Genomic DNA, 14,300 nt, shown 5'->3' with positions numbered 1-14,300 from the left:
AAAAAACTCCCTCTGATGATATGAGAAAGAAACCTCAAGCAGACCAGACTCAAAGGAATAGCACCAAAAACAAAGTCCATTATCGAGGGGGGTCGTGGGATATGTTCGGCGCCTTGGGTGCAGCGCCAGTGTCCATCCATCAGCAGAAATTCAAATGAATTTAAATTACATCTGGTCACTTTAAGCAAAATTAGGCTGCAAGATGAGTTTTTTTTAATGACATTTAAGTTCCCTGTTATAGGTTAACCTGCGATTTTGCTCATTTCCAGTTTGTCCTGTTAATCCCCATATATTCCTGTTAATTCCCATGGAAAGGCTCCAACTTTGAAAATTCCTAGAATTTGGTCACCATGGTGCTTGCTTTTGGGGTCAGAAAGGTCTCGACCCGACTCGTGTTTGGCACCTTGTGGTCACTTATGTTGTGATCTGTATGAATATTTAACAGTTCAACTGTGAACCGCTGCAGAAAGCCACAGTTACGTCGTCACTGTCCGGTTAGCACAGCGCTCAGGAAGCAGATCTGCTTTTCCTTGTAAAATCTACAATTACAGTCATCACGATTCATGAATCTGTGTGAAATCAACACTAAAGCTTTTCTGAAATATTTAACTTTTGCAGCTGAATGTTTGACTGTGTGAGAAGCTCGACACCAACAACACAAAATCTGTACAATGTCCAAAAATCCAGAACCAGCAAACTGCAGGGACACGCTGACGAAATGTGTGTTGTAACGTCTTGGCGGTGCCAGAATCAGCGAGTGGACAAAAACAGTCAAAAATACACGTCTCCTGCAGAAAACAGTCGTTTTACAGCCGAGGCTCTGTAGTTTTGTGGCACGGTCTGGAATCTGAGGGTTCTGGTGTTCCTCAGCGACACCTCCGAGAAGCGTAATTACTAATGATGCTGCAGCCGAGCCTGCTGAATCATGTGGGAGGGACTTTCTACAGCCAGCGCGCCGCGACAAAACACAGCCACAGTATTTTAAGACTTGGCTCATGTGGTGCCTCTGGACTGGGTGAAGGTTTAGATGGCCGTCTTCCATCAGACCTGGAAGACTGACGCCACTGGATCTCTCAGACAGCAAGACACACAAACCTCTGCAGGGTTGGACCAAAAAAAAGAAGCTCATCTGAGCGTCAGATCACAGGGTCTCTGATTTCAGGGTGAGCAGGAACTCCTCACAGTGGTTCCTAACCTTCTTAGATCACTCACCCCTGTGTACGTCCTAAGTTTCACCCAACTACAACCAGTTTTGTCCAAGAATCAGCCCAAAGTTCCGTTCAGATTAAAATAAACTAGCGTGTTGTCCATGGGGATCCACAGGCTCTAGATTGGGTTGTCTTCATAAAATAGGCAGCTAACATTTTTCAAAGGTGATAATAAATTGTGCAAAGTTTCGATAATGAGTTGGAATGGTGTGTGAGTCCAGAATGTTTTTAGAACCTTAGACCTCAACAGTTTTTTATAGAAAGAACTCAAGTGTTAATTATGTCATTTATTAATGTTAGTTTACTGTTTTAATGTATTTGTAATTGTTTGGGTTCTTGTTATCATATACTCAGTATTATTATTATTATTATTACTATTATTATTATTATTATTATTATTATTATTATTTTACTTCTAGTTTGTCATTTGATTTTTAAATGGACCACAATGGAAATAAATGTTTTCACTTTCTTGTGTCATCCATGTATTTTTAACATATTTACAATCATATTATGTGCTTACATTGAACTCACTAAATAAAATCACTCACCGCACTCACACTTTTAATATATAGATGATTTACCGCTCCCTAGCTTCTCTAAAAATATTAGTCCTGTCAACGTTTCATTTTCTCAGCATTCATCCTTGACCCAAAATACATAAACATATCAAATGGCAAATGTCAGCTCTTCCCAGTTTGTCTGTGATCGAAGTTGCACACACATATGCACAGCTACTATAAGAAGGTGCTTTTAATTTGACAAAAAATAGACGGTGGCTGAAGACATGGTACCAACATGAGACTTAACTCATGGTAACAGCAAGATAACACTTAACTAAACTGACTAAACTAATTGAACTACAAAAACACAATAAATCAGCAACACTAACAACACTGTTGAACTAACATGAACCACAATACCAACATTTAAAACCTCAAAACCTCAAACTCCCATGGTGAACTGTAGCACAACATCCATTGTTTACTGGTTAGCTAAAATGATGAATTTCTCCAAAAATATTTGTCTTATCAGCTTCCTGTTTTCACAGCGTGCATTCATGACCCAGAATACATAAGCATACCAAACGGCAAATGTCACCTCTCTCCCGTTTCTCCGTGATTGAAGCCATACATACGGACGCACGCACACATGTTCACCATTTCTGTTGTTAACTACTTCCTGGTCAGTTTGTTTGGGTGCATCTGTCCATCAGTTCACAAAGGTAACTAACTTCTCATCTACCAAAAATGCATCACACCCTTAAAACAGAACTAACATCTAATGTACAAACTTAAAAATTCTCCATCACACACCCGAGATAGACTGATTTTCTTTCAGTAAATGGACGGCATTTATGTAGCACTTTACAATGATGCCTCACATCCACCCATTCACAGACACACACACCGATGTGAGGGTGGTGGCATGCAAGGTGTTCACTACACACCGGGAACAACTGGGGGATTAAGGACCTTTAAGGGCCGTTAGTGATTTTCCAGTCTGGCTGGGTTTTGAACTGACGATCTGCTGGTCTGAAGCCCAACGCTTAACCACTAGACCATCACCTCCCTATAAACCAGTGGTCTCCAAACTATTCCAGAAAGGGCCGAGAGGGTGCAGGTTTTCTTTGCAGCCACTGACTTTAGCAGGTGATTTCACTGATTAATATCACTTGGAGCAGGTGGGATGAGTTCATCACTGCTATAAACCTTCTCAGTCAGACCCAAAGTCTGAAACGTTGCAAGATTTTGTGGTTGAGATGGTATGAGGTTGATGTCCTGATTCTGTCTTTTCTCCGTCTCAGCTGCTGCATGTGTCTCTGAATCTGTTTTCAGGATGGTGGCGGGGAAGGCGGAGCCAGCGATGCCGGGTCGGCTCTACGTGCATCCTGACTCTCCAGCCTCAGGAGCTCATTGGATGAGGCAACTGGTTTCATTTCAAAAGCTGAAACTTACGAACAATCATCTGGACCCATTCGGGCACGTGAGTACAGAAACCCACTGAAGGGATTTGTGTGTTTCTTCATTGAACAATTTGCGGCGGCGACGGCGAGCGTTACTGCAGTCACTCGTGTCCATGCACCAGTAACTCAAACAGGTGAGCAGGTTTTCACTAATTCCATAGTCAAAGGCACTAAATCCACATGATTTAAACCAAAATAAAAAGAAATTACAAACTGTCCACAGTTTACCTGTCACCACTTATTTCCTGCAGAAGACTCTTTGGAGAGACAAGAACATTTTCAAAATATTTCTCTTCCATCTTTCGACTCAATGCTGATACAAAAAGTGAACAATTCTCTCCCTGAACTGCTTCTGATATCTGCACAAAATCATCTGATTCTTCTGGATCTACTGGAGTGAAATGCGTTTTTCCTCGTGAGGTGTTGCTCTCAGAAACAACATGAGCACCAGTGTTGTTTTTTGAAAAGTTTTTTTCCAGGTTGATCAGACTGCTCTCCGGGACACCCTGCAAATCTGCAGAATCCCCAGAAGATTGCTGGTCATCATATCCAGTGTAGGAGCAAGAACAGAATCTCTGACTTCTTCTCAGTGAAAACTGGTGTTTCTCAGGGATGTCTTGTGGTTCCCGTACTGTTCAGTGCTTGTATGGACTGGGTGATGGACTAAGTATTGGACTAAGTATTGGATTGGGTGTTGGACTGAGTATTGGACTGGGTGTTGGACTGAGTATTGGACTAAGTACTGAATTGGGTGTTGGACTGAGTATTGGACTGAGTATTGGATGAAGTATTGGATTGGGTGTTGGACTGAGTATTGGACTGGATAATGGACTGGGTGATGGACTAAGTATTGGACTGGGTAATGGACTGGGTGTTGGAGTGGGTGATGGACTGAGTAATGGACTGGGTGTTGGACTGGGTGATGGACTGAGTAATGGACTGGGTGTTGGGCTAAGTATTGGATTGGCTGATGGGCTGAGTATTGGACTAGGTGTTGGACTGGGTGATGGGCTGAGTAATGGACTGGGTGTTGGACTGGGTGATGGACTGAGTAATGGACTGAGTGTTGGACTGGGTGTTATACTAAGTATTGGACTAGGTGTTGGACTGGGTGATGGACTGAGTAATGGACTGGGTGTTGGACTGGGTGATGGGCTGAGTAATGGACTGGGTGTTGGACTGGGTGATGGACTGAGTAATGGACTGGGTGTTGGACTGGGTGTTATAATAAGTATTGGACTAGCTGTTGGACTGGGTGTTAGACTGGGTGTTGGACTAAGTATTGGATTGGGTGTTGGACTGAGTATTGGACTGGTTGTTGGACTGGGTGATGGACTGGGTGTTGGACTGGGTGATGGACTAAGTATTGGACTGGGTAATGGACTGGGTGTTATAATAAGTATTGGACTAGGTGTTGGACTGGGTGTTAGACTGGGTGTTGGACTAAGTATTGGATTGGGTGTTGGACTGAGTATTGGACTGGTTGTTGGACTGGGTGATGGACTGGGTGTTGGACTGGGTGATGGACTAAGTATTGGACTGGGTAATGGGCTGGGTGTTGAACTGGGTGTTGGACTGAGTATTGGACTGGGCGTTGGACTGGGTGATGGACTGAGTAATGGACTGGGTGTTGGACTGAGTATTGGACTGGGCGTTGGACTGGGTGATGGACTGAGTAATGGACTGGGTGTTGGGCTAAGTACTGGATTGGGTGTTGGACTGAGTATTGGACTAGGTGTTGGACTGGGTGATGGGCTGAGTATTGGACTAGGTGTTGGACTGGGTGATGGGCTGAGTAATGGACTGGGTGTTGGACTGGGTGTTATACTAAGTATTGGACTAGGTGTTGGACTGGGTGTTAGACTGGTTGTTGGACTAAGTATTGGATTGGGTGTTGGACTGAGTATTGGACTGGTTGTTGGACTGGGTGATGGACTAAGTATTGGACTGGGTAATGGACTGGGTGTTGAATTTGGTGTTGGACTGAGTATTGGACTGGGTAATGGACTGAGTATTGGACTGGTTGTTGGACTGGGTGTTGGACTGGGTGATGAACTAAGTATTGGACTGGGTGTTGAACTTGGTGTTGGACTCAGTATTGGACTGGGTAATGGACTGGGTGTTGAACTTGGTGTTGGACTGAGTATTGGACTGGGTAATGGACTGGGTGTTGAACTTGGTGTTGGACTGAGTATTGGACTGGTTGTTGGACTGGGCGTTGGACTGAGTGTTGAACTTGGTGTTGAACTTGGTGTTGGACTGAGTATTGGACTGGGTAATGGACTGGGTGTTGGACTGGGTGATGGACTGAGTACTGGACTGGGTGTTATACTAAGTATTGGACTAGGTGTTGGACTGGGTGATGGACTGGGTGTTGGACTAAGTATTGGATTGGGTGTTGGACTGAGTATTGGACTGGTTGCTGGACTGGGTGATGGACTAAGTATTGGACTGGGTAATGGACTGGGTGTTGAACTTGGTGTTGGACTGAGTATTGGACTGGGTGTTGGACTGGGTGTTGAACTTCGTGTTGGACTGAGTATTAGACTGGTTGTTGGACTAGGTGTTGGACTGGGTGATGGACTGGGTGTTAGACTGGGTGTTGGACTAAGTATTGGATTGGGTGTTGGACTGATTGTTGGACTGGGTGATGGACTAAGTATTGGACTGGGTAATGGACTGGGTGTTGAACTTGGTGTTGGACTGAGTATTGGACTGGGTGTTGGACTGGGTGTTGAACTTGGTGTTGGACTGAGTATTGGACTGGGTAATGGACTGAGTATTGGATTGGTTGTTGGACTGGGTGTTGGACTGGGTGTTGGACTGGATGTTGAACTGGTGTTGGACTGGGTGTTGGACTGGATGTTGAACTTGGTGTTGGACTGAGTATTGGACTGGGTAATGGACTGAGTATTGGACTGGTTGTTGGACTGAGTATTGGACTGGGTAATGGACTGAGTATTGGACTGGTTGTTGGACTGAGTATTGGACTGGGTAATGGACTGAGTATTGGACTGGTTGTTGGACTGAGTATTGGACTCGTTGTTGGACTGGGTGTTGGACTGGGTGATGGACTGAGTATTGGACTGGGTAATGGACTGGGTGTTGGACTGGGTGTTGGACTGGATGTTGAACTTGGTGTTGGACTGAGTATTGGACTGGGTAATCAATCAATCAATCAATTTTTTTTTTATATAGCGCCAAATCACAACAAACAGTTGCCCCAAGGCGCTTTAATGGACTGAGTATTGGACTGGTTGTTGGACTGAGTATTGGACTGGGTAATGGACTGAGTATTGGACTGGTTGTTGGACTGAGTATTGGACTGGGTAATGGACTGAGTATTGGACTGGTTGTTGGACTTAGTATTGGACTGGGTAATGGACTGAGTATTGGACTGGTTGTTGGACTGGGTGTTGGACTGGGTGATGGACTGAGTATTGGACTGGGTAATGGACTGGGTGTTGAACTTGGTGTTGGACTGAGTATTGGATTGGGTGTTGGACTGAGTATTGACCTCTGTGTTTTTTTGCACTGACAACACGTCGGTCTGATGTCCCCATACAGACTGAGCAAGCAAGGTTAATAATTTGTTTATTATATGACTATTATATATATAAACACCTGAGATACTTAAACTCCTCCACTTGAGGCAATGACCGAAAGAACAAGATCGCGAGTACAAGCAGCCAAGATGAGTTTCCTCGGCAGGGTAGCTGGGCGCTCCCTTAGAGATAGGGTGAGGAGCTCGAGCCGCTGCTCCTCCATGTGTTAATTCTTCCCCCAGTTCTTTCTGTAATACCGCCCTTTACAAAGCACAAGCTCGAACTATTCCACATTTAAATTGAATCAAAGTCACAGCAAAAATAATCAGGGGCATTCAAGGGAGGTCCATCCCCCTGCCCCAGGCCCACGCAATAACGGGAGACATACGATTTATAATTGTAACCTAACTCTCTTTATCCTAAGTGGTACAAACCAGTTAAATCCAGTTCTATATGCACATACCAAAGAAGAACAAAGGAAAGTTAAGAATTAAACTAAAAATATAACCCTAAATAAAATAACTACCTTAATACCAAAAGAAATACAGAAAACAAATAAAGAAAATTATAATTAAACACAGAAATATATCTAACAGATGGATGGATGATACTGTGAAAATCACAAACTTGTTTAATGAACCATTTTCATAACTGCAAATGTAAATATAAATTGTAAATTTCAAAAATATATGTACAAATGTAGCAAAAAAAAACAACAAAAAACAAAGTTAAATACAACGATTTACATAGTAAATTCAGGAAATGCTTCAGGTGTTTTGGTTTTTTTTGTACAATTATTTACAAAACAGTGAGATATCACAATGAGATTTAGAATTTCAAACACAGACACATACACACACACACACACACTCATCTTCAACCACTTAGTCCAATTAACTCACACCCACTCGCACACCTACGGACTATTTTTAAAGATTCCAATCCACCTAAACTGCATGTCTTGGATGTGGGAGGAAACCAGAGCACCCAGAGGAAACCCACACAAACACAGGGACAACATGCAAACTCCACACAGAAAGGTCACAGGCGGGAATTAAACCCATTACCTTCTCCTTGTGAGGCAACAGTGCTAACCACCGTGCTGCCCTAAATTTAAAAAACAATTTCAATTTTTTTCAATTTCAATTTATTTTCATTTATATCACACAACAGAGTTGCCTCAAGGAGCTCCTGTCCCCTTTGCAGCCCCCAAGCATGATGTTTCCACCTCCATGCTTCACAGTAGATATGGTGTTCTTGGAATGCAACTCAGTATTCTTCTTCCTCCAAACACGACGAGTTGAGTTTTTACCAAAAAGTTCTATTTTGGTTTCATCTGACCACATGATATTCTCCCAGTCCTCTTCTGGATCATCCATATGCTCTCTGGCAAACTCTAGATGGGCTTGGACATGTACTGGCTGAAGCAGGGGGACACGCCTGGCACTGAAGGATTTGACTCCCTATTTGCGTAGCGTGTAGCCTTTGTTACTTTGGTCCCAGCTCTCTGCAGGTCATTCATCAGGTCCCTCTGTGTAGTTCTGGGAGTTTTGTTCACCATTCTCATGATCATTTTGACCCCACAGGATGGCATCTTGCATGGAGCCCCAGATCAAGGGAGATTATCAATGGTCTTGTATGTCTTCCATTTTCATACAATTGCTCCCACAGTTGATTTATTCACACCAACCTGCTTGACTATTGTAGATTCACTCTTCCCAGCCTGGTGCAGGTCTACAATTTTCTTCCTGGTGTCCTTCGACAGCTCTTTGGTCTTGGCCATGGTTGAGTTTGGAGTCTGACTGTTTGAGGCTGTGGACAGGTGTCTTTTACACAGATAACATGTTCCAACAGGTGCCATTAATACAGGTAACAGGTGGAGGACAGAAGAGCTTCTTAAAGAAGAAGTTACATGTCTGTGAGAGCCAGAAATCTTGTTTGTTTGTGGGTGACCAAATACTTATTTTCCACCATAATTTACAAATAAATTCTTTAAAAATTCTACAATGTGATTTTTTTTTCTTCTCATTTTGTCTCTCATAGTTGAAGTGTACCTATGTTGAAAATTACATACCTCTCTCATCTTTCTAAGTAGGACAACTTGCACAATCAGGGACTGACTAAATACTTTTTTACCCCACTGTAACGTGCTAAACTATTTGTGCCACTCAAAAAAACAATTCCTGTCCAACACAGAGGGGCACATCGCAGGCCTGACACTTCCACGGTGTGTCACTCCTCTTGTTGTCCACCTGAAGGCACCGTTGGCACCTCTGCCTTTTGTGGCTTTTTGGTGAGGATCTGTGCCTGTCACAATTGGCACAGGAACGTGGTTCTGGCTCCTGTCCTGTGGGACACCTTTTTTGTCTGTGCCATACAGTTGACACACCGGGTCCACCATAAAGTCCTTGTGTGTCTGGGCTGCACTTAATTGACACTGATAATCTCATGATGCAAGATGAATGCATTTGTGGTTGCAATGTCAAGGAAGTGCAGCAACACTGTCCTGTAACAGCGTGCAGTTTTCCGATGGGTGGAGTCGTACTGGATGAGCTGGTCAGATAGGTCGACTCTGCCCATGTTTTTATTATAAGCCAACACTGGGGTAGGACAGGGAATGTCTTTCACTGTCCAGCATCCATCCTTCCCATCCTTCACCCTTCTCCACACTGTCTCACTCGAAAACTAATGATGGATTGTGGAGCACACAGACACCTCCTGTGTGTCCATCCACTTTACAAACACCAGAGGCCCCTCTCTTATCCATCTTATAGATCCTCTTTCAGAATATTTTGTGAGAGCATTTGCCCTCCCTCTGGGGCATCCTCATCTGTTCGCCCTTTATGTGCCACATGCCCCAAACTACATGTTAGCCAGGTCCATGAACAGTTTGGGACTCGTGTAAAAATTGTCCATGTAAATGGAAATTTGTACAGATCTTCCATTTCAGTGTCTGTCCAGTTGTATTTTTTTTCCTAATGCCTTGTTTTTTGTAGCAATTTTATTGGTGTTGGTGCAAATTGTTCTGTGTCAGTTGCAAAAACAAAAGAAAAAGATGTTTTGGACTTTGGGTGGAAAGTGTATCAACCTGGACTCCTGGTGTTCTCAGAGGCTGAAATCTGCTTACTGCTGGACCAGTGTCTGCGTCCTCCTCCATGTTCCAGCAGTCAGTGCTGGGGCGTGTCTCTGCTGCGCGTCCGAGTGGAGATCTGGATATGGAAACAGAAGCGCACGCTCCGACCCTCTTTTCAAATCTCTGTGCGCACGTTGGTGGATACACCTGCTTTAGTTGCTCCTCCAGAACAGAAGAGGGATCATCTCTTTCATGACAAAAATCCTCACTGTCTGTTTCAGTCTCTGACGATGCACTGTGTGCTCCGTCTTCCTCCAGTTCAACAAATAACTGAAGCGCTTGCTCAACATTCATAAAATGCCTTATTTTTACAAAAAAAAAAAAAAAAAACAAAGAACAAAACACTAACCACACACGCTTTCCACCAGTAATAAAGAGAAAGCGACCACACAGTCAGTCCCACGTGGCGTGGGTCGGCTGTGATCAAACACATGTGGGGTTAGTGAACACATGTTAGGGACTTCTGATTGGTGGAAAATTTCAGGAGCCAATCAATGAGGAAGAAGGAGTCATGTTTCTTCCCACCACTGTTATTACTGCTGCAGTAGAGAAGGAAATGATCCTTTTGGCTGCGTGTGTGTACATCAATACTAGGCCTGTTAACAAAATTTAAAAAGTCTCCACATTCAGCACGCATTTAAAGGGAGCCTCAGAGTGCAGCAGATAAGAGTGTTACGTCCGCTTAATTAGGTCATGTGACTTTTTACGTGAGAGCGTGTCATTCAACTCCAGAGGGTTAAGGTGACTTCTGCTCAGTTTGTGTTCCTTCTGTTTTGCAGATCATCCTGAACTCGATGCACAAGTACCAGCCGAGGCTGCACATCGTCAAAGCTGATGAAAATAATGCCTTTGGATCGAAAAACACGGGCTACTGCACTCATGTCTTCCACGAGACGGCCTTCATCTCCGTGACCTCCTATCAGAACCACAAGGTACCACGTGCAGCCGCCAGAACCAGGAACCATTAGGACCCATGGTTATGGGTTCAATTCACCAATGCAGCTTATTTTATATTTCCTGAGCTTGAATAAAGGTGAAATAACTTGATTGATTTTCTTTAACAATGTCCACAAAAACCTGCTTAAATATGGGGTAAAAATAATCTATCAAATCAAATCAATTTTATTTATATAGCGCCAAATCACAACAAACAGTTGCTCCAAGGCGCTTTATATTGTAAGGCAAGGCCATACAATAATTACGGAAAAACCCCAACTGTCAAAACGACCCCCTGTAAGCAAGCACTTGGCAACAGTGGGAAGGAAAAACTCCCTTTTATCAGGAAGAAACCTCCAGCAGAACCAGGCTCAGGGAGGGGCAGTCTTCTGCTGGGACTGGTTGGGGCTGAGGGAGAGAACCAGGAAAAAGACATGCTGTGGAGGGGAGCAGAGATCAATCACTAATGATTAAATGCGGAGTGGTGCATACAGAGCAAAAGAGAAAGAAACACTCAGTGCATCATGGGAACCCCCAGCAGTCTAAGTCTATAGCAGCATAACTAAGGGATGGTTCAGGGTCACCCGATCCAGCCCTAACTATAAGCTTTAGCAAAAAGGAAAGTTTTATGCCTAATCTTAAAAGTAGAGAGGGTGTCTGTCTCCCTGATCTGAATTGGGAGCTGGTTCCACAGGAGAGGAGCCTGAAAGCTGAAGGCTCTGCCTCCCATTCTACTCTTACAAACCCTAGGAACTACAAGTAAGCCTGCAGTCTGAGAGCGAAGCGCTCTATTGGGGTGATATGGTACTATGAGGTCCCTAAGATAAGAAGGGACCTGATTATTCAAAACCTTATAAGTAAGAAGAAAAATTTTAAATTCTATTCTACAATTAACAGGAAGCCAATGAAGATGTTGGGAAAGTGTAGGAACACGGACCCACAACAGGGGGCGCAAATGAACGGACAATGGAGTAAGTCAAATAACAACGCTTTACTGTTGTGAATGTGCACAACGAATACAACCAATCACAGAAATGGACAACAGTCAATTTACAAAAGTGTCGTGTGGGCAGGCTCGAAGATAGGAGACGCCTCTCCAAGGTAAGACCGGTACCACACGGCTTCCTCCGCCACAGGACCCCGGGTATACTGGAGCCGCCAAGTCCCGAACTCCCAGGTGGCCACTGCCTCCGCGTGTCGGACCTGGTACTGCTGGCGAGGAACAAAAACACAATTAAAGGTGGGCGCGTTTGCACCCAGTAATCCACACGGCAGGAAAGCTACCTCCACCTCTCGTTGGAAAAAAAGGTCTGTTATCACTCACAAAAGTCACAAAAGGTTACTGTCAAGCAGTCAGCTGAGAATATTACCTTCCAGGTAGAACGATATCTCTGCAATGAGGTGGAGATGCCGTCCTGCTGATATACCCCACTGATGATTGCCGTCAGCTGTCTCAGGTGATGGGTGACAGCTGTCACCGAGGCTGCTCCCGTGAGGCGGCGGCGCCCTCTGGTGCCTGGAGCCCGCACTCCAGGCAGGGCGCCCTCTGGTGGTGGTGGGCCAGCAGTACCTCCTCTTCAGCGGCCCACACAACAGGACCCCCCCTCAACGGGCGCCTCCTGGCGCCCGACCGGGCTTGTCCGGGTGGCGACGGTAGAAGTCGGCCAGGAGGGCCGGGTCCAGGATGAAGCTCCTCTTCACCCAGGAGCGTTCTTCAGGGCCGTACCCCTCCCAGTCCACCAGATATTGAAAGCCCCGGCCCATCCGTCGGACGTCCAACAACCGGCGCACTGTCCAAGCCGGCTCGCCATCGATGATCCGGGCAGGAGGTGGCGCCGGACCGGGTGTACAGAGGGGCGAGGTGTGATGGGGCTTGATTTTCGACACATGGAACACTGGATGGATCCGCAGTGAGGCTGGAAGCTGAAGCCTCACTGCGGCAGGATTGATGACCTTGAGGATTTTAAACGGTCCTATGTACCTGTCCTGTAGTTTGGGGGAGGCCACTTGTAGTGGGATGTCCTTTGTGGACAACCACACTTCCTGCCCGGGGCGATACGTAGGGGCCGGGGTCCGCCGCCGGTCTGCATGGGTCTTCGCCCTCATCCGGGCCCTCAACAAAGCAGAACGGGCGGCACGCCACACCCGACGGCACCTCCGCAGGTGGGCCTGGACCGAGGGCACACCGACCTCTCCCTCAACCACCGGGAACAACGGGGGCTGATACCCCAAACACACCTCAAAGGGGGAGAGGCCGGTGGCTGATGACACTTGACTGTTGTGGGCGTACTCGATCCAGGCCAGATGAGTACTCCAGGCCGCCGGGTGCGCGGCTGTCACACAACGCAGTGTTTGCTCCATTTCTTGATTGGCCCGCTCCGCTTGCCCGTTGGTCTGGGGGTGATACCCGGACGAGAGACTGACCGTGGCCCCCAGCTCCCGGCAAAAGCTCCTCCAGACATGCGAGGAGAACTGGGGACCGCGATCGGAGACGATGTCTGATGGTATCCCATGCAGGCGGACGACGTGGTGGACCAGGAGGTCCGCTGTCTCCTGGGCCGTTGGGAGCTTCGGGAGGGCCACGAAGTGGGCCGCCTTGGAGAATCGGTCCACTATCGTGAGGATCACGGTGTTGCCCTGGGATGGCGGGAGGCCCGTGACAAAATCCAGGCCGATGTGGGACCAGGGGCGATGAGGCTACGGGCAGCGGCTGTAGCAGTCCCGGAGCCTTGCGATGGTCGGCCTTGCCCCTGGCCACAGGTGGTACAGGCCTGGATGTAGTCCCGGACGTCGGCCTCCAGGGACGCCCACCAGAAGCGCTGCCGGACAACTGCCACGGTTCTTCGCACCCCTGGATGACAGGAGAGCTTGGAGCCGTGACAGAAGTCCAGGACTGCAGCCCTAGCCTCTGGTGGGACGTACAGTCTGTTCTTTGGTCCAGTCCGGGGTCCGGGCTCCGTGCCAGGGCCTCCGGACGGTTCTCTCTACGTCCCAGGTGAGGGTGGCCACGATAGTGGACTCCGGGATGATGGGTTCCGGTGGATCCGACAACTCCGCTTTGACCTTGTCTTCGTGTACCCGGGACAAGGCATCCGACTTCTGGTTCTTGGTCCGGGCCGGTAGGTGATGCGGAAGTCAAAACGGCCGAAAGAACAGTGACCAGCGGGCTTGCCTGGGATTCAGCCGCGCTTGGCGGTCCTGATATATTCCAGGTTCCGGTGGTCAGTGAAAACCGTGAACGGCACGGACGTTCCCTCCAACAGGTGTCTCCACTCTTCAGAGCCTCTTTCACCGCTAGGAGTTCTCGGTTGCCGACGTCATAGTTCCGTTCAGCCGGGGTCAACCTGCGGGAAAAATAGGCACACCGGATGAAGGACCTTATCGGTCTTCCCACTCTGGGACAGCACAGCTCCTATCCTGAGTCCGAGGCGTCCCACTTCAACCACTAACTGGCGGCTAGGATCGGCTGCACCAGACGGGTGCAGACGAGAAGCGCCGTGTTTCAAACTCCT

General features: G+C 46.7%; 1 protein-coding gene across 1 annotated transcript in view; it reads left to right on the top strand.

Annotated features, from left to right (window-relative positions):
* tbx4 (T-box transcription factor 4) overlaps window positions 1–14,300 on the top strand; it is a 56,650-nt gene that overhangs the window by 30,490 nt on the left and 11,860 nt on the right. Inside the window, exons 4-5 of the mRNA XM_034168882.1 lie at window positions 3,047–3,194; window positions 10,632–10,784. Coding sequence (XP_034024773.1) covers window positions 3,047–3,194; window positions 10,632–10,784 — 301 coding nt within the window. The remainder of the gene's footprint in view (window positions 1–3,046; window positions 3,195–10,631; window positions 10,785–14,300) is intronic.

The sequence above is a fragment of the Thalassophryne amazonica genome, chromosome 4, assembly GCF_902500255.1.
Source record: "Thalassophryne amazonica chromosome 4, fThaAma1.1, whole genome shotgun sequence".
In the NCBI taxonomy this organism is placed as follows: Eukaryota; Metazoa; Chordata; class Actinopteri; order Batrachoidiformes; family Batrachoididae; genus Thalassophryne; species Thalassophryne amazonica.
The sequence above is the reverse complement of the archived record's forward strand: the minus strand, read 5'-3'. Positions and strand labels throughout refer to the sequence as shown.